The following is a 24,565-nucleotide window of genomic DNA, read 5'->3' as shown; positions in this document are numbered from 1 at the left end:
GGGATTGGCTGGGGAACAGACCGCCGACCGTGATAGGCCCCTGACTGCAAATTCATGCTGACTGGCCAATTAATGGCCAGCCAGCATGAAGCGTGCACTGAAGGGCTCAGCCCTGCCAGGGTGGGGGCAGGGGGAGGGCGAACGCTGAAGTGAGCGCAGGCGTGGGCGAGCACATGGGCATAGAGCTGCCTCAGGGAGCTGAAGACCTGAATAACCTAAAATAAAGGTCACAGGAACCGGAAAAAAGTGTCCAAGCTTCATAGTCAGTCACCTGAAAATGCAGGTAACGAAAATGCTGTCCACTGAAATTTATTTTAATTTTAATTTATCACAGAAACCTCATTCCTCCCGTGGATGAGGTTCCCTGAAAAATGCAAAGGCCGTCTGGCCGATTCACCTGCCTGCCAACTGTTGGACAGGCAATGAAAGATCTGTTAATTGCGCCGTTAATGGGCTTAATTGCCCTCTTAATAGCCGGGGGGGCAGGCTTCCGGGTTTAGCGTGTGCCCGCTGACCGAAATATCATGCAAGTGCGCGATGACGTCGGGACACTCGCCCGAATCAACTCGCGCTATTTTACACTCAAGCGAGCCGGGCGCGCACCTGCCTGCCCAGCGAAAAGTTCTGCCCAATTTGTGGATACTTTCCTCCTCGTCTGTTAATGGAATGAATCATTTGAAGCTGAAAATTTCTGGAAAGTGTTTCTTTGTTTATTTTTACAAGTGAAAGAATAGGAAGTAAAGTCATGCATTCTCTAACCCTTCACTGTGATGCATCACGGGAAATGAGTGCAATGGTGCAGATATTTGCGTTTTATTTTTCAATTACTAATTTCATTGTTGAAATTACATGGAACAATTCAATGGAAATATGTCAACCAAAAGTCAATTTCATTTAATCCAAATATGGTTTCTTTCTTGACCTTACTGCATATAAATTTAATATACCTTATATTTGGTATATATTCCCTTTAGGAAACGATATAAGACAGTTTTCATGTTGGTTGGTGAAAGGAGACCACTTCTTAACAGTTCGGCTTGTTACTTTCAGGCCAAGTTAGTCTATACAGCGTTGAGATCCACACAACTGCCATTTTTTTTTATAAATAGGGTTTGTTCTGGGATGGTCCTTCTATCTTGGACTCTAGGGCCAGAATTTTCCAACCCTCCCACGGTGGGTTCACCCGCAGTAGGGCCGATGAACCATTGAAATCTCCATTCATAGCGACGGGACCAGAATATCCCGCCGGTGTGAGGGTTTGGAAAATTCCAGCCTAGGTGTAGGATTTGTTTAGGAGACAGACTGTAGTCATACTCCAGTACCTGCTTAACACTTATTTATAGTACTACATCTAAACAGGTTACAGAGTCAGCATATTGCTACTCAGCATGATCCCAACCTCTGTTGAGAGAGTCTAACACATGACTGACTGATGTCAGTGCTACATCACCGCCTAAGTCGTGCATTAGCTTATCCCATCCATTCACCCTTTACACTACAGGGTTGATTTTAAATCTTCCAGCAAGTAAACTGATTTTAGGAAAAGTTAGCAAAAATCCTCAGAAGTTGCAGCAAGAATATGGTACCTACTTTCTTCCCAGTACAAAAATCAGAGAATAAAGGTATTAAAGCAGGTGATTTGTAAAGCAGTGTGCTCATGATAATCAAACTGAGAGTTTTGGAATTTTGTATCAATTTTGTAAAATTGCATGAAAGAATCACAATACATACAGTGGGTTGGATTTAGTCCTACTGTCTTGGCTTGGTATCTCTTAGTTACTCATTTCTGTCTATGAATGTGGAAAATTTATTGAGACACTGGAAAACTTCAAAGTTTTTCTTTAAAAAAATTGAGGAAAAGCAGTTTACCAAATCCTTTCTACTCTGCAGCTTCACTCTGAATGATGGGATCTTTCCCATGCTTTTATGGTGTTACCCCACAAAGCCTTCATTCACTACAAAGTATCTGCATTGTTCCTTTATGTTGGGTTCTGGCATAAGCAAATGAAAAGGACAGAAAACTTCAGACAGTTCCGATTGCCCGCTTGTCATGTGATTGTTATTTGAGTGCAATGTTGCAAATTCCAGAAAAAAAAACTTACTGGGCTTTTACTTTTCGAAACAATTTATCATTTTGGTTTGGTTGGAATCAGAAACACGTCATGGTCACAGTGTGGAACTTGTACAGTCCCAGCTCCGCAGCATGTATTTTCAATGCTGCCACTGATGTGCAAACTACATTATAGTATCAAACAGTGTTTGCAATGGAGTGTTATATTTCAGCAGCATAAGCACATGTATATGATGATTGAAATAACACTGTGGTGCACTTTTATGAGAAAACTGACTTGTAAGTACATTTCCCAACAGTAAAATTTCTCATTTAATGGAAAAGTGACAGAGCAACCTATTAACTAAATACAGAAATTATGAAGAAAGATAGGAATTCTCAATTTTCATTAGAATGGAAGTTTCACTGCACTGATTGCACCTCTATGAATTTCCATTAAAGGTCTTGCTTCTCTTTCTTCCTCTGCTTTTGCTGACTTTCACAGGAAATGTACCTGGCCTCTTCCGCACCCCTGGTTTGCTCCCTTGACCATTGGCAGTTGTGCAATAATACACCAAGGCCCTAAGCTCGAATTCCCTTCCCAAACTTCTCTTTGTTACTGTTCTCACCTCCTTTAAGATACAAACTTACCTTTATGAGCAAGCTTTAGGTCATCTGTCCTTTTTTGCTTGCTAATCCTTCCCGTGCAATGCCTTGGGATGTTATTCTAATTAAGGATATCATATCCTTATTTCCTTTGTGGGGGTAGCACCATAAAAGCATAGGAAAGATCCCATCATTCAGAGTGAAGTTGCTGTTATTTGCAGGAAGAGAAGGGTTTCTGCTTATATCAGTGCAGCAGGATGCAAGTGCGAATTGTATATAAGAGGGGTTTATTTACATGCGCCCAGCAATTAAGCCCTTAGGTATTTGCATAATTTCTTAAATTCCATTGGAATTAACCTCTAATACTATATTGTAGGAGAGTGCCAGAAGACATGGAAAACTATTTTCTTTCTTCCTAGCTGGAATTTTCCGGCCCTGTTGGAGCGGGCAGCATGGTGGGCGGGGTTTGGCACAGTATGGTGTGAAGGCCAAAAATCGGTTTCATGCCATCGTCAAACCAGTTGCCGATCGTCCGCTCCACCCGTCAATGGTGGCCGCTTTTCCTACCGCTGCATATCAGGAACTGAATTTCAATACTTTAGCATCTCATTATAAGCCCTGCTCACTGGAATCATCCCCCAGCGCTGGATCATCCAGGCACGCTGACTTGTTTCACAACTGTACATAAGTGATGTGCACATGGTGAACTGCGCTTTGCTCGGACTTTGAGGTTTATTTGCCTACCTCTGCTCCTCGCAGCAGGCGTGGTCATCAGCGCCAGGTTTCGCAGGCAGCACCACATAACCTTTAGGGAGGGGTCACGGGCAGGTCTCTACTTACCAGACCAGCCGTAAGGCGGGGGTGGCTTTTCAATGGCTGCAGGGCTTGCTTGGGGAAGGGGGAGAAGTGGCCTCAGGCAAGGGAAGCGGCTGCAGGGTGAGGGCTGCACTGCAGAAGGAGGGTTTCCCAGGGTGTACGTGGGGCACAAGTTGATCTGTGCAAGTGGCCTCAAGATGGTGAGGGCTGAGGAGGCAGTCTCCAGTGGAGATGAGGCCAGATGGAGATGTGAGGGTGTGTGAGAGAGTGAGTGGTGATATCCCTTGAGCTGGCAGTGAGTGAGATGCCAGTGAAAGTGTGATGGCCTTGTGAGTGTGTGGGTTTAGAGTGATGAGATGGTTGCCTCACCCTGGTGACACGGATGAGCTCATTCATCTGTTTTCTGCACTGGATGGCCAACCTTTTGTATGCAGAATTGACCACCTCTGCCACCACCTCCTAAGCCAGTGCAGTGAGACTGATGGTCCTCCTGCGGCCTGAGTGGGGTAGAGGGCCCCCAAAGCATGCAGAAGGTGTCCCAGGGATGTGTCACTGAATCGATGTGCTGCACTCTTCTTGGCTTTTGAGGCCATGTCTTCACTGGAACAGTCCCGGGCTGTAAGCATTGAGAAATGAATGCATGGTTGCGGGAATGGGATGATATGGCGCAATGACCTGCCATTGCGGCTGGTAGGCAAAACGGCATTTTTCCCGCCTGCTACCACACTTTGTGAAAATCTGGGACGATTCCATCCCTGTCATCTTTCCATCAGAAGTTATGGCTGAGGAAATATTCAGGTGTGCCCAACAGATGCAGTAGATTGATGTAGCTCACTGTAGAAAGAAAGTTATTAACTGCTTGTTCATCATGTAATTCCTCCTTGCGTTGCTGGTAGTGGCTGCTGCAATCTTTGCTTGGCCTTCCATCTGAGCAACTGCTTGAGTAGATTATTGGGCCTGTTTAATGTGCAAATTGGGTTCTCATGATATACATTGTAGTTAATTTGCCATTTTAAGGCATGCTGGGTAGAGCGAGCACGCAATCAACTGGTGGTCAAGCTGAAGAGAAGCCACAGAGAAATTTTACTGTAATATTGTGGATCCAGAAGGAGAAGGAATGTTCCCCTGAGCTTCAGAAACCAGCTTGAGCCACTGCTGCTCTGGATATCCCCTCTCCACCTCCTGTCCTGAGGTTGGACCTGTCGACTTTTGCCCTAGAAACCAATGACTCTGCCTGATGTTGCACTTGTCCATAGCCAATAGGGCCTCCTGATATTGCGGGGTGTTTTTATTGTGCTCGTAAATTGCTAGTCAAATCTGGACTGGGGCACTCACCAAGGCAGTCATTAGGGGCATTCTGTTGCTTGGCCATCTGAAGTCCACATCAGTGTAAATTCTACCCCAACCCATTCTGTTCATCAAATGTGAGCTAACAGAAAGCCATTGGTGTTCCTGAGAAATCTTGAGTTTGCTTTCCAGGTTGCTTAGTTTCTGAATTACCATCATGCAGAAAGCTCCTCTTTGATGTGCAGCTAATGGTATTTTGTATAGAAATAGGTGAAGCAAGCACATTTGGAATGACACAGAGCACAGAAATCAATGTTAGCGCATACACACAACAGAAGCAGATCAATGTTTCCTGGTCTCATTACAGAGCAATCAAAGTGGGGGCAAGGAAAAAAGACATCCCATCTCAAGGGTATTAACCGTGCACTCAAATAATGTACTTGGGGTGGGGTGGGTGGCGATGCAAGAAACAAAACTCAGCCCTGATTGTTTCCATGAAATCAGTAAGTGTTGCTCCCCTGATGTGGAATATGTGCGTTGAAGGAAATTTGCTTTACACTACCTCAGTACACCCAGCATCCATACTAATATACCACGGAGAAGCATTGGAAGCTACTTTTTAGAAAACTTAGTTTATATCAAAATTTTATTGTCATTCTGGAGAAGAGCATTTATTTTGTTAAAATCATTGTAGAATGGTATTATTAGGAAATTCACTGATTCATCGATGTCAACTTATTAGCCTATATTTTACTTCTTATAGTGTGGTCAATTGTAATTTCAGACTGAAATCTTCCCCTTTAAGCCCAACAAGGGTAGTTTTTCTTCAGTTCACTATTCTTACAGCCATGTACTTGCCATTTAAATGTATTCTATAGAGTACAAGTATAGACCAGGTCTGAATAAATTGATGGTGAACATTGAGGAGTGAGTCAGCAGCCACTGGTCTGAGTCCATTTCATTAGTGAGTCAGTTAACAATTTGACATGAGACAAGAGAGTAGATAGTTGATTTTGATGAATTACTATTAGTGACAACCTTACCGCAATAAAATAAATGAGAGGGCAACATAAAACAGCAAGTAAAGCTGCTGATGGAGTGGAATGCTGGTCGAAACAGCAGACAGTGAATATAAAAGCAAAATACTGAAGATGCTGGAAATCTGAAACAAAAACAGAAAATGCTGGAAAAAGCTCAGCAGGCCTAACAGCATCTGTGGAGAGAGAAACAGAGCCAATGTATTGAGTCCATATGACCCTTCCTCAGGGCTCTGAAATAGGGTCATAAAGACTCGAAATGTGGGCTCTTTCTCTCTTCACAGATATTGCAAAACAGTGAATATAACTCCTCTACCTTTACCCTGTATTGTTCAATAAGAGATGTGTTGGTTACTTTTCTAGTTGGTGCAGCAAAACATCTTGAAAGTGTTAGAATATAAAGGGCCTAATTTTAACTTTGGGCAGACATTGGGCAGATGACTGGAGATGCAGCTGCACACCTGCCTGATGTCCTCTCTGATAGGCTAAAGCCATGTTAATGGTTGGGACATGTCACAACGTGAATGGAAAGCTGCAAGCACTGAGCCAGGGCTCACTGGCAGCACACCGTTAGGGGAGGGGTGCAAAATTAGCTGGCTTCTACGAATCAAAAGTCATGTTAATGGGATAGAGACAACCAAAGAAGGCAGAGTATGGTCAGGATGTTCTATGCCTAGTTCTATGAGTATGTTAAAGCTGTGTAGGGGTCTAAAGCGTATCATCAAAGCCTCTCACCTGAAGAAGCCAGGTTCTTGGGTTGCCCTTGAGTAGGACCAGACAAAATTGTGGTGGGTGAATCAGTAGCAGGAATTGGGTGATAAGTTCAGCACCATAAATTGGAAGCACGATATGGCTTCATTCCCACCTGATGAAGGCCTTGAAAAGTAGCTTTATAATTAAAATTTGAATTGTTATTACCTTAGAAATGACTAAAGATTTTGTGACATAAGAGCTTGTTTCAACGGAGTTTTAACGTTAATAGCATGAATTGGAAATTTGATGAGATAAATTTAAATGTTCTCTCTATTCAATAATCAGTTATGTTTATTTATGAATGCTAAATAAGAATAGGAATAAGAAGAACAAAAAGCAATCAATATCGCTAAACAAAGCAGCCTTTATATTAAAAATAGAGAATGTGACAGCTCATTAGAATTGGTTCAGTGATTAAAAAGCCTTCTGTAATCTTTTAGGAATGCAATTACTTTTTAAAGTATCTTGTATTGACATGAACAAGATAAAGCAAAGAACAGGAATTATTAGAACAGTGATAGATCACTTCATCGCTATTTTTAAGAGCAGAATTTAAAGGATAAAATCCATTTTTGAAGAGACTAACGTAATATATATCCAGTGTATAATCTGATTATTTCTGAAAACACAGAACTCCATCAGAAAATAAAATGATTCCTTGTTTAATTCAGCACATCTTTTTGCTGCTTTAATGGCATGATTTCTGTTACTAAGAGCAATATGGCTAGTGTTATCTATATGTGAATATTTTATACAGTGAGCAGGAAGTGCCTATACAATAGGTTTGCTATTTTCTTTAGTGACGTTTTAAGAGAGTCAACGCTCATTAAAACTATTGTCAGAGACCTAACACCTTATGACAGGAATTTCCTTATTCTTCATATTGCTGAGAATATCCAAGAAGAGAAAGACCATTTTATATAAATTTCATACCTATTGCTGATAACAATGACAATTATTGTCATTTATTGTTATTAATCAATTAATCATTAATTAGATGATAGGAGATAAAAACAGAAAATGCTGGTAAAACTCAGCAGGGCTGGCAGTATCCGTGGAGAGAGAAACGGAGTTAATGTTATGAGTCCATTTAACTCTTCTTCAGAGCTAAAAAGAAGTAGAAATGTGATGTGGTGGATTTTAAAAGGGGGTGGAGCAGGCAGAGCAAGATAAAAGGTCCGGGATAGGTGACAACTAAGGAGAGATTGACAAAGATGTCATGGACAGAGGAGAAAGGGAGTATTAATGGTAATGGTAAACAGTAAAGAAGGTGCTGATAGAGGCATAAAGGTAAGATAGCAGAAGGTGGTAATAGCAGAACAAGGGCCAGTACTCTGTGAAAGCACAATATAGAAACAAGTGACAGATGGCCTTTTGCTGGTGGTGGGGTGGGGGGAGGGGGGATGTCTAGAAGGATAAATAAATGAATTAATAAATAAACAATAAAATAATTTTTCAAAAATAGTTAAATAAAAATAACAAGGCTCTTCCTAAGTTACAGACTGGAACTGAGAACTGAATTCATGGCAACCAGGCTAATTGTGTTCATTAGATCATACAAATAAAATCTTGATTTGGCAAATGTGGTGTTTGATGTTTAGTGACATTTATCATAGCCAACTCCCTATTGCATTTTCAAACTCTGAATATGGTAATGGGAATGCTTAAAATAAAGAAATAAATATCATCCTTCTGTTAAAGCACCAGCTTGGAGAATCTAAAGTCATTCTGCTTGGAGCAGATAAGGCTAAGAGTAGATTGTATGATATGTTTAGATAGAGTAAATAAAGACAAATTATTTCCAATGGCTGAAGGGTTGACAACCAGAGGGCACAGATTTAGGTGACATGAGGGAAATGATTTTCAGGCAGTGAGTGGTTTCGAATGCACTGCCTGGTGGACCCAAATTCAATAGTAACCTTCAAGAGAGAATTTGGTAAGTATTTGAAGGAGAAAAACATTGCAGCAATGTGGGAGAATGGGACTAACTGGAAAAGGCCAGCACACACTCGATGGTTTCCTTATGACTCTATTCTATGATGGGCTAACTCCTGCAGGACACCAATGTTGAAAAGACTAGGACAGAAGATGAGGTAAATCATGAAGTAATGGTATAGCGATACGAAGTTTGAGTTTTAACTGTTTATACAATCTGTTTAATGTATATGATTTTCCATTAAACAAGTATCCGTTGAGATGTAGGACTCAATTACCAAGATGCCAAATTGTGTAGCTCTGAGGTAGATGCCATGCTTGACTGGCAGTTCTTTCCTTGAACTCTGTGGATATTTAATTACTAAGGTTGAGGACTCAATCAAAATACAGTCAAAGCGCAGTAAGACCCCATTAATTAGCTTATCAATGTGTGGTGCAGTTGATTCTATTTTCACCCTGGCCTGGCAAAGTGTCAGTATCAGCTGAATTGATGTTTGCTTAGGGATTAATTCTTGTAGCAGAGTTGGCAGTTATACTGGACCAGATCATTATTCTATGGGCTAATGAAAACGTTTCTCTTGGAAATGGGAACCAGAATAGACAAAAAGTTCCATCTCCTGGTAAATGGCTGTGAAAAAACTGTTGACATTTTCATGTATGCACTGTTAACATGGAACTTCCCATTGTAGTTACATGTTCCCCCTTCGCTCCCTACCTCCCCACAACATCCCTGAGCCAAACGTCACTTGTCAGCTGAAAAGACAGTGAGGTAACAAGCTCCTTCATTATTATCAATGCAACTTTTAACCTGGTTGCTTGTAAGTGCATGTGTGCATCTAGGATCACTGCTCACTTTGTCCTCCTTCCTGTGGTGGATCTCCACTGCTGCAGTAAGGTAAAAGGTAAAAATAGCCAGGGTTATCATTTGGAGAATTACCAGACTAAATCTACAGCCTGAAATTTCCAACAATTTTTCAGCACAAGAATGTTGCTGCGTCAATTTAATCCAGGGTAATTACACTGGCTGTACTGCAGCCATTAGTACACACAAATTTTTGATCATATCTGCTACTTCCAAGCTATGTCCATTGAAACATTTTGCCACTCATTTACTTAGCTCCGTGCCATATGGAAAAGACCAGTTTGCACAAGTGTCCTGCATTTACACTGATATTGTGCTGGCTTCGAATCATTTCCCCAAAACATATGCGCAACAAGACTTAAAGCCACCCGATACCAGCAAAACTGAGGTTTCCGGTGTTTATTAGCTGATTTTTGATTAGATGATTTTTTTCAATGTTCCTTATTGAGCTCTGCACCATACTTAACCAATGTCTTGCTAGTCTCTGTACACCTGAAATTGGTTGTACACATTTAGAAGGATTAAACAGCTGGAATAGCCTTCACAAAGAGAGTACTCCTGTTCTGCTCAATAATGGAAGAGGAAAAGCAGCAACTGAGGCAAGAGGCTCTGGGAGCCAAGCACCATGGCAAAAGACAACCGTCCACTCCCTATCACCTTATTCGTGGTGCTGCATTTACACTTATTTTACCCTGGGTTTTATTTTCTGCCATTGACAAATATGTTCTGCAGGAAAGTTAGTGTAAGTATACGCATGTAGTGTGGTAAATGCAGTTACTGAACTGCAGGCATAAGCTGCCCACTTGGGACAATGATATTGTGGCAATAAGTACCTGCTTCAAAGAAATGGAAGATTAGGAACTTTATATTCCTAAGTACAAAGTATTCAGGAAAGATAAGGAAGAAAACAGAAGTGTGGGTGGCAGTATTGATCAAATAAACTATTATAGTACTGGAGAGCAATGATGTAATTGAGGGGGTCAAAGAGAGAATCTATTTGGTTAGAATTAAAGAACACTAGAGGAGCTATTATGCTACTAGGTGCACACTAAAGGCCACCAATAGTGGGAAGGAGATAGAAGAACAAGCAAATTACAGAAAAATGCAAGAACTACAAAGTAGTGTTAATGTGGGACTTCAATTATCCTGATATAGACTGGGCTAGTAATGTGTACAGCACACCCTTTCAAGGGCCCTCACATCCTTCCTAAAGTGTGATGACCAGAGCTGGATGTAATATTCTGCTTTTTTACTTGATACCTCTATTTATGAAGCCCAAGATCTCATATGCTTTGCTAATCGGTCTCTTAATGTGTCCTGCCACCTTCAATGATCTATGCAGGTCTCTACACTCTTTACAACTGTGCCATTGGCCATTGGCACACGCCCAGCTTGTCTGGCCATGAAATAGCACGAGATAATGTCGGGCGAATGTCTCGACGTACTCGTGCGATGTCGAGCGCGGTGGATGCATGTGGCAGTCAGAAGCACGCCCACTGACAATTAACTGGGAAATTAAGCTCCTTAAAGAGGTAACTGAAAGTGATTTTTCATGGTCCGACCACTTTTATTTTTGGCAGACGGGCCATTTTTGCTCAAACCTCGATCCAGGGTGGGATGAAATCTCCATGGGGACATAAAATAAAAAGAGATATCTGGGGACTGGTTTTTTAGAGGTATGCTTTCAGGCACTTGATTGTGCTGCATAGACATATTTCGCAGTATTTTTGTTGTTTTGTTTGTTCTGTGGAGGTCTGCAGCTCCCTGAGGCAGTTGTCTGGCTTCAGCGAGTTCACTGGAAGCGCTCACCCGCACCCATGGTGATGCCTGTACCCAACCTCTTCCTGCCCCCACCAGTAGTGATGTGCCTCTCTTAGGGTTCATTCCACGCTGGCTGGCCGATAATTGGGCAGCCAGCATGAAATTGCGGTCAGGGGCCGATCGCGACCAGGGGCCTGTTTCCCATCATCTCCCGAGCCCACCAATCGTGTGCACCTGACGAGCGAAAAATTCAGTCCATTATGTTTATATTGCCTCTCTCTATCCCTACTGCCAAAATTCATCATCTGACACTCCTCTGTGTTAAATTTCATCTGCCCCTTGTCTACCCAAGTGCAAAGTGGGGGAAGAATTCCTAAAATGTACAGAAAAGAACTTTCTTGATCTGTGTGTATCCAGCCTGGAAAAAAAGAAAGTAGTGCTGGATTTAGTTCTGGGAAATGAAATGGGACAAATAGACTACATTTCAATGATAGAGGTTTACCAGATTGAGTCCTGGAATGGCGGATTTCAGCTAGAAGGTTAGGCTGGAAAAGCTGGGGTTGTTTTTCTTGGAGCAATGGAGATTGCAGAGAGGTTTGATAGAGGTGTACAAGATTATGAAAGCTTTGGATATGGAAATACTGTTCCCATTAGCTTACGTTGCAAGGACTAATGGATACAGATTTAAGGTTTTGAGCAAGAAATGCAGAAAGGTTTGTAAGGAAGAACTTTTTTTACACAGCGAGTGGTAATGATCCAGAACTCACTGTCTGCAAGTATGGCAGAAGCAGAGGCAATCAAACATTTCAAAGGAAATTGAATAGGCACATGAAGGAAATAAACATGCACGGTTACAGGGATAGAGCGGGGGAATGGGACTGACTAGATTGCTCCACAGAGAGCCGGAATAAAGCTGATGGGCCAAATGGCTTCCTGTGCTGTAAATGACTCTATGGGCAGAATTTTCTGCCTGTCAGGAGGGCGGGCCCGACTCAATCTCCGGCAGGCGGGGAGACGATCCCCATAGGAGAAGCGGGTCGTGCTGCCATTTTATGTGGACGGGCCTTAACGTGACCTCTGGCGGGAAGCACTATGTGCTTCCCCAAAAGCGAAAGTGCGCTCTTTCGCACATGCGCACGAAAGAACGCACATCTCCCTGAGGCTAAGTGCTGCCTCAGGGAGATAGCTTACACTTTTAAAAATATTAAAAATAGAAAAAAAATTCCCTAACATGTCCCCCTCGTGTGACAATGTGACATGAGATGGGACATGTTCATAATTAATATAATAACTTTATTAAAAATTTTAAAACCCTGCATGAAACCTCATCCCGCCCGTGGATGAGGTTTCATGTTTTATCTGTTTGCCCGCCAACCTTCAGGTTGGATGGGCAGGTACACTAATTTAATTGATGTGTCAATGGCCTCAATTGGCCACTGACAGATCGGCGGGCACGCAACCTTCCTGGAAATTTAAATGGACTGGGATGAAATCAGGGGTTCCGCCCAAAGTCATTTCGCGTCAGTTTACGTGTCGGCGAGCGGGCCCTGCCCCCTGCTCGCTGACAGCAAAATTCTGCCCTATGATAACTTCCAGTTCTAATGAGTGGTCATTGACTTGAAACATTAACCCTGTTTCTCTCTCCTCAGCTGCTGCCAGACCTGCTGACTATTTCCAGCATTTTCTGCGTTTGCTTTAGATTTCCAGCATCCGAAATATTTTGCTTTTGTCCTGTTGGTTCAGATGAAAAAGACAAAATAATATAATTCTTGTCAACCAGAGTCTCAGTTAACCATAACCATGAATAGCAGATGGCATTTAAGAAGTTAAAAAAAAACATGCATCTCCTTCAGTTAGTCACTTCTAAAAGAAATTCTCTTCCATTCATTTGCAGGTCTATATTCAGCTGTAGGAATTATTGAACTTTTGACACCTGCAGCAGCTTAATCTCTTCAGGGCTAAGGATTCATTTATTTCCTCAGAAAACTAATATATTGTGTAGGTAACTTGAAGTCTGTCATACGATGTGCATTCCCAACTGTTGGGATGGGAATAGCAAGATTCAACCAGCAGTGATTTGTTTGAAAATGAATTAGTTTGTGCTAATATTTAACTGTTATGAAGTTGTGAATAATTATTATCCCCTTTTATAATTGTTCTTAATTTTAAATTTAATAGTTTTTCTTCCTTGTTTTGTGTAGTTATACACTGAGCTAATTAATCTAGCTCTTTTTAATGTTTAGGTAAATACATATGCTTAGTTTTATGGCCACTTTATGCTTTCCTGGTTAAAAATTGCTAATATTATCAAGGTACAAATAGCCTCAGAACAGAGTTCTACAAAATGGAGAGTGATAGACAACAATTGCAGAAGCTCAGTAAAATGCCCCTAAGGGTTATTTGTGATGTTACCCCTCGGAATTGCTCCACCATTAGTACATAGAAAGGTTTATCTGGCTTTTATTTCTTGCATTTATTGAGCTATGTTTTAAGATTAAGGCTCTCTAGGAATTGTTACAAAGTTGTCCCTATCTACTATTTGTATTTAAAGATGAGGGCACAGACTGGAACATTGTATTCATTGAATCTCCTGCAGACCAGTTTGATTTGTGTTATGGAGTAGAAGAAAGTGTGGGACTTGATGCTCGGAGTCAAAAACAGGCTAGGATGTTCAGTAGCACCTGTCTGTCCCTGAAGAGAATGACAAGTTGGACTTCATTATATTACATTTGTGCATTCATGTATATATAAAGCTCCATGTTTTCCCTTGTAAATTTTGTTGCCTTGGTGACTGCAGGATTTTGGTTAACTACTTATTCTAAATATCATCGTCAGAACTAGAAATGTAGCTTTGCAATACAGAATGTGTAATGGATAATCCTGTGATCCCATTGGAAAGCTGTATAGTTCACATAGGCCAGGATTTTATGGCCCCTCCTGCCCGGCCATAACACGGTCCTGCTGAACTGAATGAAGGTTTAAGTGGCTTGCCACATCCACTGGGGTGGGGAGACACAGTGTAGTGAGGCTGTAAAATCCTGGTTACAGACTTAGTGCCTCACCTCCAACCTATATATATATATATATATATAGTATTCCTTCAGGGAATGTGGGCTTCACTGGCTGGGCCAGCATTTATTGCCCATCCCTAGTTGCCCTTGAGAAGGTGGGTGGTGAGCTGCCTTCTTGAACCGCTGCAGTCTATATGGTGTAGGTACACCCAAAGCGCTGTTAGAAGGGATTCCAGGATTTTGACCCAGTGACAGTGCAGGAACAGCGATATATTTCCAAGTCAGGATGGTGAGTGACTTGGAGGATTGCCTGTTGGGAGTGCAGGGTTATAGGACCGTCCCAATCACATCAGTTTTATGTCAGTTGTTACTATTCTTGCTGTTGAGTTCTCAGCTCAGGCCCCATCCAGAATTTGTCAGTAGACAACCTCCAGTTCAGCACCAAGGAAGTGTTATATTAATGCAGATGTTGTGTTTCAGGCGAGCTTTTAAATGGATGTCCTACCTGTCTATTCAGGTAGCTACAAAACTTTTAATCACGTTAATGAAACAGAAAGCATTTCTTTTGATGTCTGACTGACATTCCTTTCTCAGTCTAAAAAAATGATGAATGGTTCATTGATCCAATTGCTGTTTATGGCGTCACAAAATGGCTGCCACATTTGATTATATATTAACAGTCACTGCACTTTAAAGTACTGTGTACTCTGGTAGCAAGCCAAATACATTGCTTTGGGCATGTCAGAAGACTAATGGAGTAAATTTAGTGTTGTCTACTATCAGGGATGGGGCTCACATGCCCAATGAACACTGGAAAATCAATTGAAATCAATGAACTGTCGGTGCACAAATGAAATTTCAATATGTGCCAGACATAAACGTGTCTCTGACAGCTGTGTGAAATCATGCAAAATTCACCTGTTCTTATCAAGGGCTGTTGACCTGAAATATTGGGCAGAATATTCCCCCCGTTGGGGGGGAAGTTCAGGAGAGGGCACGACTCTGATTGGGGGCACGCCGCCATTTTACTTGGGCGGGCCAACTGAGGCCCGCTCAGCGTGACGTCCACAAGGAAATGCTATGCGCTCCCTGTGTAAGCGGGAAGGATTCCCTGAGCCGAGAGTACGCTTTTTCACGCACACGTGCGAAAGAGCGCATTCATCTCCCTGAGGCTAATCGCTGCCTCAAGGAGATCAGCTCCACAATAAAAGATCTTAAAAACAGAAAAAACAAATTTCCCTGACATGTCCCCTCATGTGATACTGTCACATGAGTTGGGACATGTCCATCACTTTTAAATACACTTTCTTTAAATTTTTAAAAACCTACATGAAACGTCATCTTGCCAGGGCTCCCGGCCTGCCCCCCACCCACCACCACCGCCCCCCCCCCCCCACCCCCCCCAACCTTAAGGTTGGACGGGCAGGTCCACTAATTACTTTAATTACTTTGTCAATGGCCTCAATTGGCCATTGACAGGTCGGTGGGTGCGCAGCTGATTCGGCTGAGCCCCCGCCGACTTAAAATTGAAATGAGGTGGGGTGACGTCGAGAGTTCTGCTCGACATCATCCCGTGTCATTTTACGTGTTGGCAAGCACCGCCACCCCCCCCCCCCCCACCCCACCTGCTTGCCAAAGGGGAAACTCTGGCCATTAATTCTGTTTTCCTCTCTCCACAGCTCCTGCCAGACCTGCTGAGTATCTCCAGCATTTTTTGTTTTTTTTCAGCTTTCCAGCATATGCAGTATTTTACTTCTGTAGTCCATATTGAGCCTCAAAGCCACCGAACCAGGAACAGAACTCCATTTTCTTTTTCCCAGAGATTTATAATATAATACTTTTGGGGTAATTTTCCAAGTACATGCCTGCAAAGGGATACCTCTCCCACCTGCAGTGCATGTCAGTAAGTCACAGCCACTATAATCATGAATGCCCATCTGTTTTATAAAAGGAAAGAAGTGAACTAAGGGTTGAATTGATTAATCTGTTGTTTAGAAGCAGTGGGTAAATTGTTTATTTTGCTTTTACAGGTATAGATAAGAATCTATTAAACTATTTTTTGTGGATCAGACTACACAGCTTGTCAAAAGAACCTGATTCCGATCTGCCAGTTCAAATGGAATGTGCTATTCAGTGACTGCAAGTGAGAGGAAGGTGACGCATGACATATAATGTTGCTGCCTTTTCAGATGCCCTCTGGAAATGGTTTTGGGTTTCATTTCCTGATAGTGTTAGTCACTTGAGGTTTTTAATGTATTGAGAGTAATTTCTTTTTGTTAAATGCAATCTTTTAGTATGAAACAGAATGCAAGATGCAATATATTGGTCAAAATGGTTAAAAATAATTGTCAATTCCATAAATAATCTGCTCACAGGGAAATTGAGAAGCACTGTTTTAACAAAGGTGTATACTTAAGAGAACTCTCCTTTGTAACAATATTGTATCTTCTCTTCTGTTACACTAATGGCTTCAACATTTTATGATGACCTTCGACCCAGAAGCAGTAAAGAAAATGTTTAATTTCTTTAAAATGTCTGAAATCTGTAATTGTTTTTAAGAATGATCCAAAAGCACTTTAAGGAGTTTGCATCAATTGTAAAGGGATCAGCTGTACTTTTCTTGGATAATAAATACTGGTCCATGTGACCTGGTGATCCTAGTCCTGGAAGGAGTACCAACAGGAATGAGGTTAAGAAAGAAGACATGTAGCTGCAGGCATAAAGAAGACCGACAAGCAAAGGAGCTGGAGGGTGAAGTTGATCAGCGCTTAGATGTAGGTAGAAAAAGAAAGAAGATAGAGTCAGAAAGAGGAACACATAATTTTTGTGAGGAGAATAAAGCAGTCTCAGGAAGAGGTCAGTTTTTCTGTTTGGCAGAAATGGAGACAGGAGCCCTTGAAGTACTATGCAAAAGGTTAAAAACCTGGAAGGTTGTTTTAATTGCTTAGTGACAATAAAGAGCTAGGTGTTTTCCCAAAAGTGAACCGTAAACTGGGGTGTTATTGGCCGACGGTTGAAAAGGAACTCTGGATAGCTTCACCACCAAGACTGTCATGACCCGAGGGAGAGAAAATTGTAGAAGTGTGCTTACTAATGATAATCTTTCCCGTGAAACACGAAGGTGAAAGCTGTTGTCGGATAGGACTCCTGACCTACTCTGTGTGAATAAAAAAACATCATCTTGTAGAACACTGTCGCTACATAGTGCCACATTTGTGCAGGGAAATGATGCGAATGCTTATGGTTGTGTAAGATGCATCTTTGTGGTATTGACTATTTAAAGTTAAATTTTCCCTTTTATTTGAAGTGTCATTTGCCTGTTAATTCATGTTTATTTTGCATTGGTTCTGATTTGTGTTAAAGTAAAAGCTATAAAAAATGGAATCCTGTTGGTAATTTCTTCATTTGGGGGCTCAGTCAGTAAATTTGGTTATTTTGGTTTAGGGTTTCCCCACAGGGATCGTAACAATATTTGGCCACGCAATGTGCTTACAAATGCATTCTACCATTAGCAAATATTTTCCCTTTTCATTCTGCGAACATGATCTGTATGAAATATTGAACAAATGTTCTATTTTTTTTCCCCACTCATTTGGCATCTCCATCTTTTACCAGTTGGATTTGCATATTTTCAGGTTTTAGTTATTTCTAGTATATAGTTCATACCTGAGCTGAGGCCAAAAGGTTTTAGTGAACCAGACAGACCAAATTCAATAGATAAAGACTTCTTGTTTTTGACATTTGAGTAATCAATTTATAAGGCATAATAAAAATCCATCAATGCTTTAACTTCAGTGTGACAAGCATGTACCCTGCTACTTTGATTTACAGTCTTCTAGCAGCCAGTCAGAGTGCATTAATTCTTCATATAATGTGGCTAGGTTTTGGATAAAGGCAAGTGTTTCATGGGATAATCAGATAGATGGCTCAGCACCATATCCAAGTTTTTATGCGATATTTTTAGTGTAATGTAATTTTTGAGTTGTATAATAAATAAGCATACTCACCTATGTTCCTGTAATAACTCACCTCAGTTAATCATGGGGTGAGGTACATGCCAGTCTCACAAGTGGAAGCTATGAAACTTATCTCAAAGAGAAGCGTTGACCATTCTGCTTATCGTAATTGTTGTGTGAAGTTACAGTTAAGTGTTAGGGCATTTGTATGAAATTCCTTTGATCTGTCTCCCTCCATATTAATTCTTCTTTCCAAACTCTTGGAAACTCCTTCAACCTCCTGATCTCCAGTGGTCTCTTTACTCTTACGTTCTTGAGAACTGACAAGGCATCTTCCACCACTTACTTGGAGCCATCCGTTGCTAGATCTGGCTGGACCACATCAACTCTGGCTGCACTCTCCTCTTCCAAATCTGCCCACTACTCTTGGGTTGTCCTGAAGAATAACAATTAGTCCAACTTCTTTACTCCACAGCTGACTTTCTTCCTTGAACTCCTCTTCCCTGCTGCCTCTGCCTGGACCTCTAACAACTAGCACTCCACATTTCATGCTGATAATTTTGGGTGGGGTTATTTTGCTTTTGGAATGAAATTCATTTCTTTGCCCTACAGCCTTTGAGAAGGCTCACAGAATTTTTTGCATCCCCATTACCTTTATTTGATAAATTTTGAACAACCACCCAATGTATTAAGAACTATATGCTTGATACTTTCAGCAAACCCTGTGTAAGGCTGGGGCATACTTAAATGGGATCTAATCTCACAAGCAGCGATGTGAGGAGAAAAGAATTTAATGAGCCGCAATGGAATTAAGTGACAATGATGGTATAGTATGCTATCTTTTCACTGCCTGGTTTGAAGTTAGTCTAAACTGATGGATTGAAGACCTTCCCTCAGTTGCACCTGTAATCATGGCTGGAATCCTTCGTGGAGACAGTGGTTCGCACCCCCCCCACCACCTCTGTGTGACCAGGATACCCCGACCTGAGTTCGCAGCCAGCTGCCTGCTAACTGGCTCAGGGTGAGATGTCTACCCCCATCTGGGAGGAACTCAGATGGCCAGCAGCTCTCCAGTCCCAGCAATACTACTGTGAGTGGTTGCAGCCAGCCTCCCATGAGGATCATCTCTGTAGTCAGGCAACCAAAGTTTCACCAGGGCCAATCGGTGGGTGGGGGGGTGGGGGTGGGGGGGGCGATGGTGGAGTGGCGGAATGAGCAGGGGCAGTGAATTTCATTGGAAAGTGTAGTAATTATGGTTTTATTTAGTGTGTAATGTGCCTTTAAGAGTAATACTTGTTGGGCAAAATCACATGATCTGTAGGAACCAAAAGGAGAGGTAGCGTGGGCTACCTCAGCAGTCAGTATAGAGATAGAGTTAGAGTTGAAAGCACACGTGTAGTTGCTGCTGAGTATGTTGTAAATAAACTTAATGGGCAGGAGTTTCAGTTCGGCGTGCGGACGTGCGCCCAACATGCACGAGTGTGAAATAGCACTAGAATGACATTGGGGGAACGTCCCAACGTCATTGCTCATTTGCATGATATTTCGGTTGGCGGGCACCATACGCACCTGTATTGCTCATGTGGTCTGAGCATACCCTGCCCACTGGTGAAATACCTGACTTTAAATACCAGTCCATCTCACATGAAATAGATAGTAGTGTTGAAGCTGATATTGGTTTTAGCAGCCTTGGGTTATCCAAAGTGTGTGGATGTTAGTTGAAGTTAGCAATGGACTTGATTGTGAAAACCTTACCTGTGATAACCTGGTGTAGGAACAAATAGGGACAAAACAACTCCACAATTTTTGTGTCTATAAACTTTTACATTTTTACAATGTGAACATATGAGTATTTTATTAAATACTGGAGACATTTTAGCGGCTAGTTTAAAATTGACCTGACATGAATAATGGAGTAAAGAAGATTTGCATTGTTTTATCATTTGATAGGATGGATATAAGCTAGATAACATTGTGCATATTCTCTTTGTGAAGATTCAAATACAACCTAGCTTTCATCAAAAATGGACACCAATATGTGACATTTGAAAATGAACTTCAATGAACAAGATAATTCCTTAGAAGGCAGATAAAACAACAATGTGGCTGGTGTCCTACAGTCTGACAACCATTATCAGGATTGGCTGGAAGTAAAAGTGAATTCCCAACTGGTCTTGTCTATTTCCCTTTTGAAGCATTGTCTGGTCATCCTTTTGGAGTTATTTTCATTCAAATGATTACTTTGGGATATGATTCAAGTTTATTTCATTTCATATTATTTGCATGGTGTCCTGAATGTCACGGATTTATGCAACATATACATTTAACATTTTTGTCACAACTTTCAAGGTCAAATTATGGGTATTCATTTTTTAAAGTGGAAAATTTGGCACTGTTCTCTGTCAGGCTCTTTCTCTTTCCCTATCTCTGCCTGTTATTATGGGTTTGTTCAAGAGTTAAATAAAGCTCTTGCTTGTTTGTTTTAATGAATTTGAATTTTGGTCTTTTTTGTCATATTATTGCATAACAGTATTGTGAAAATATTCATATGAAAACAGCCAACTTCAAAAGCATTTTTAATGTTACCAAGTATTTGTTTCCTTGCAGGAAATCAGTGTCATTTTGCTCAGCGTGGTCTTTTCTAGATGGTAACACAGTACTTAAACAGGTCAAATGTTCTCTATATTTGATATCTGTGTGAAGCTAGAAGTCATGCATAGATATCACACCATTAAATTCAGAGGTGATATTTATACACACATTGCCTTGTTTTGCAGGACCTGGTGAGGCAACTAGATTCAGCAACCAACATATACAACATTGAGACAGCCGTCAGTAGCCTTATTGGCCTGACACAGGAAGGTGCCCACTTATGCCACATCATAGCCAAGGTAAGGAGGAATACTTCTCAATCCATTCGTTTTCAGTGGATACATAACAAAATTTCTTGCTCCAATAGGGATGAACTTTTCCAGATCCACAGAGGTGACTTTGGAGGCCAAAAATATGATCGACTCTTCTTGGCTTGGCTCCACAACATGTTCCTACCTCCGGGCACCTTTCTTGGAGATGGGTTCCCAGCAGTAATAGCTACCTGCCCATCAGCAGTGAGTAGTCAATTAGGGTACTTAATGGGGAAATTAACCCCATTGTTTCTCAATTTTTCTGATGGCACAGACAGGTGGTTGATGCACTATTTTGCAACTTAGCTCTGGTCCTGGCTCTGTGGGCCCAGGAAAATTCAGCCCAATGCGCGACCTTTTGTTAAGTTGCTATTATTAAACCACAGTGCTCAGCTCTCCGCAAGCGGAAGGCATGCCATGGCAGCCATTCCATGGGGACTGATGTCTCCGCTCCAATCACTTTTGCTGCAATGACAGCTGCTCCCCTCTTTCTGAAGGCTCCTCCATGGCACCACTGACACTCCTGCTGCTGGCCTCAGCAGCGCCCACACGGCAAGTGCAGTTGATGTCCTTAACTGGATGGGGCTCCTAGAGGCAACTTCTTAATTGGCTGCCTCCAGGTAGACTACATCTAATAGCCGCCTCAGCAATTTCTGGGTTTCTGACCCGGAATTGAGGCCGATGTCGAGATCACAGCCCAAATAGGAAAATTCATCCTGTTTAGTTTGTTATAATGAAATATACCAATTTAGCTCTATGTTTGATCAAATATGGTCCTTAAACAACTGGGACAAAACCCCAAAGAACCAAGTCAGGCCTTTTAAACAGCCCATTGCAACACTTGGCAGCTCCTGTGATCTCCTCCGATCAAATGATTCCCGCATCCACACAACTACCCCCTCCCACCCCCGCTCCCACTACCCCCCTGGAATGAAAATTGGGCCTAAAGAGCACTTACTCTCAGGGCAGATGTAGTGAGCTCGGAAATTTGCTGACTCATTCTACCAGCTTTGGGAGCGAAAATCAGACCCTAAGTGAGGTCAGAAGAAAAGTGCTGCCTGCAGGACATGGGATCCTCTGAGCAACATTTCTCTAATGCATGAGCAGAAGTCAAAAAGATCACACATGTAATACAAAGTTTTGAGCCTGAAGCCCACCTGAAGAATCCAAATGTTGGGAATGGATCAGAAAGTAAGCCTACAGCGCTAAGAAATGGAGACCATTAGGTGTATGTGTGAAGTGGGAGTTGGATGGATTTGTAACATAGGGTGAATAACTTTAGTGGTTTTTTTTCAGCATTCTTTAATTTTTTATTATTATGTAATAATTTTTATTTTTGGGGGTACATTTTGGGCTGCTTGGGGAAACCAGGATGGCCAGTCATAGAAGCCTTTTTTAAAGGAATTTGGTTGTATGCTTCTTGGTTGTTCATTCGTTGGTTTTCTTTTAATGAATAGAATCTTTTAAAGCAATAGTCTTTTTAGATGGTCACTTTATAGAGAATGTGAAATTTGAGCCAATCATCAAGTTTTACAATCTAGAGACACATTTAATATTTCTTCTTCCCAATAGTCACTTCTTCAAGTGCTATGGACATAACACCTAAGATGGGAGAGATGGTGGTGTCACTGGAATAGTAATCCAGAGGTCAAGGCTAATGTTCTGGGGACATGGGTTCAGATCCCACTCTGGCAGCTGGTAGAATTTAAATTCAGTTAATTAAATCTAGAATATAAAGCTAGTCTCAGTAATGTTAACTCTGAAACCATCGTCAATTGCCGTAAAATCACATCTGGTTCACTAATGTCCTTTAGGGAAGGAAATCTGCCATTCTCACCTGGTCCGGTCTACATGTGACTCCAGACCCACAGCAATGTGGTTGACTCTGAAATGGTCTAGCAAATCACTCAGTTCAAGATCAATTAGGGGTAGGCAACAAATGCTGGCCTTGTCAGCAACACCCATATCCCATGAAAGAATAAAAAAAAAACTGACAACCATAAATCTTTTGATCATTTAAAGGCTTGTAGTTTTACTGTTCATTTAATGAAGCCTACAGAAATTACAATAGAACTACTTTATAAATTAGCAATCTTCTTGCATTGCTTCCTCTCACCAAGTCACCGTCATCTACATAATTATCGAGCCTGATTTTAACTCTGTGTAAATGAATAGGTTTTGAGTTAAAATTTTGCCCAGAATGTGTCAGCCGTGGCAGAGTGATAGCATTCTCACCTCTAAATTTAAAAGTTTTGAATTCATGTCCCACTGCAATAATTTGAGCACATTATCTCGGTTGACATTCCAATGCAAGGTTAAGCAAATGCTACACTATCAGAAGTGTTGCCTTGTTGATGAGATGTTAAAAAGATGCTATTTTTGCCTCTTAGATGGATGTAAAATATCCCATGGAATTGTGCAGAGAACAGCAGAGGAGTTTTCCTGACATTCTTGCCATCGGTTAACTCTCAACCAACATCTAAAATTATATTATTCCATTGTTGATGCAATGCACAAATTGACTGCTTTGTTTCCTACATTACAACAGTGACTGCACTTTACAAAAGTACTTTGTTGGTTGAGAGTTAACCACTTTGGAATGGCCTGAAGCTGTGAAAGACACAAATGATTGTCTTGCTTTCTATAATGGATCCTCTTCCACAAGGAGCCTCACGCAAAAAAGGAGCATTCAACACCTTTAATTAAATTAAGATCACAACAAAGGACTTTATACCATTTGGTCATTGTCAGCCAACCTAGGTACCTTTTAATTGAGAGAGGTAAAGCATGCAAGAAGGTAGTGGTCTCATTAGTATAGCCTGCAGTTTGTTAGCCTCTTGAACCTGTTACATAATTCAGCATAAAGCTCCTATAAACCGGAAAAGATTGAGCTAATGGCAGACACTACAGGATACATAGGTTCAGCAGGTAAAAGTTTACTGATTGCTATGACTAAAATGATCTCCTTAATGCATCATAATTCATTCTCTGATATTGTAGATACGTGTTAATTGAGTTTTATTTCCAGTATTGGAACAGAAGGATACATGAGCTGTTTGTTATGACAGATGTACTCAGATATCCAGCATCAGTTTAGTTCATTCGTATTTTTGTAATTGAGGCATCTGGCCTCCCAGATATTGTATCATTTTCAGTCTGCAATTGCTCACAAAAAAGGATGGTTAGGTGCAGCCTTGCTTTTTGATGACTGTTAGAGATGTTCAATATTGATTGCAGTAACCTCATTTTCAACCAGGCCTGACCCCACACTGAGATGTTAGTGATGCTGGAATGTAGACATGAGATTGAAGGAAATTGTATCAATGTGCCCTGATGCTTACAAATGCATACAATAAAGTAAGACATTTGGACTGTTTGGCTCCATTTGTTGTGCTCTCAGAATGCTTCTATGCTGAATGTAATTGCTATAATTCATGATTTCAAATGAACAGGTTTTAGTTTTCCATGTGCAGTTTTTTCCTTGTCTTAAAGCAGGCATCTTATTTCAAAGCATATACACAGCATGTAAAAATTGAGTAGATATTATTTAACTATCTGTGTGAGTTTATCTTTTATACACATTCATGG

The 24,565-nt window shown here is 41.3% G+C and overlaps 1 protein-coding gene across 1 annotated transcript in view; it reads left to right on the top strand.

Annotated features, from left to right (window-relative positions):
* The window catches only part of LOC121283523 (protein inscuteable homolog), a 281,439-nt gene that overhangs the window by 25,994 nt on the left and 230,880 nt on the right, over window positions 1–24,565 (top strand). The window contains exon 4 of the mRNA XM_041198199.1: window positions 20,852–20,965. Coding sequence (XP_041054133.1) covers window positions 20,852–20,965 — 114 coding nt within the window. The remainder of the gene's footprint in view (window positions 1–20,851; window positions 20,966–24,565) is intronic.

The sequence above is a fragment of the Carcharodon carcharias genome, chromosome 10, assembly GCF_017639515.1.
Source record: "Carcharodon carcharias isolate sCarCar2 chromosome 10, sCarCar2.pri, whole genome shotgun sequence".
Lineage (NCBI taxonomy): Eukaryota > Metazoa > Chordata > Chondrichthyes > Lamniformes > Lamnidae > Carcharodon > Carcharodon carcharias.
Note: the sequence above shows the minus strand (reverse complement) of the source record. Positions and strands in the feature narration are given on the sequence as shown.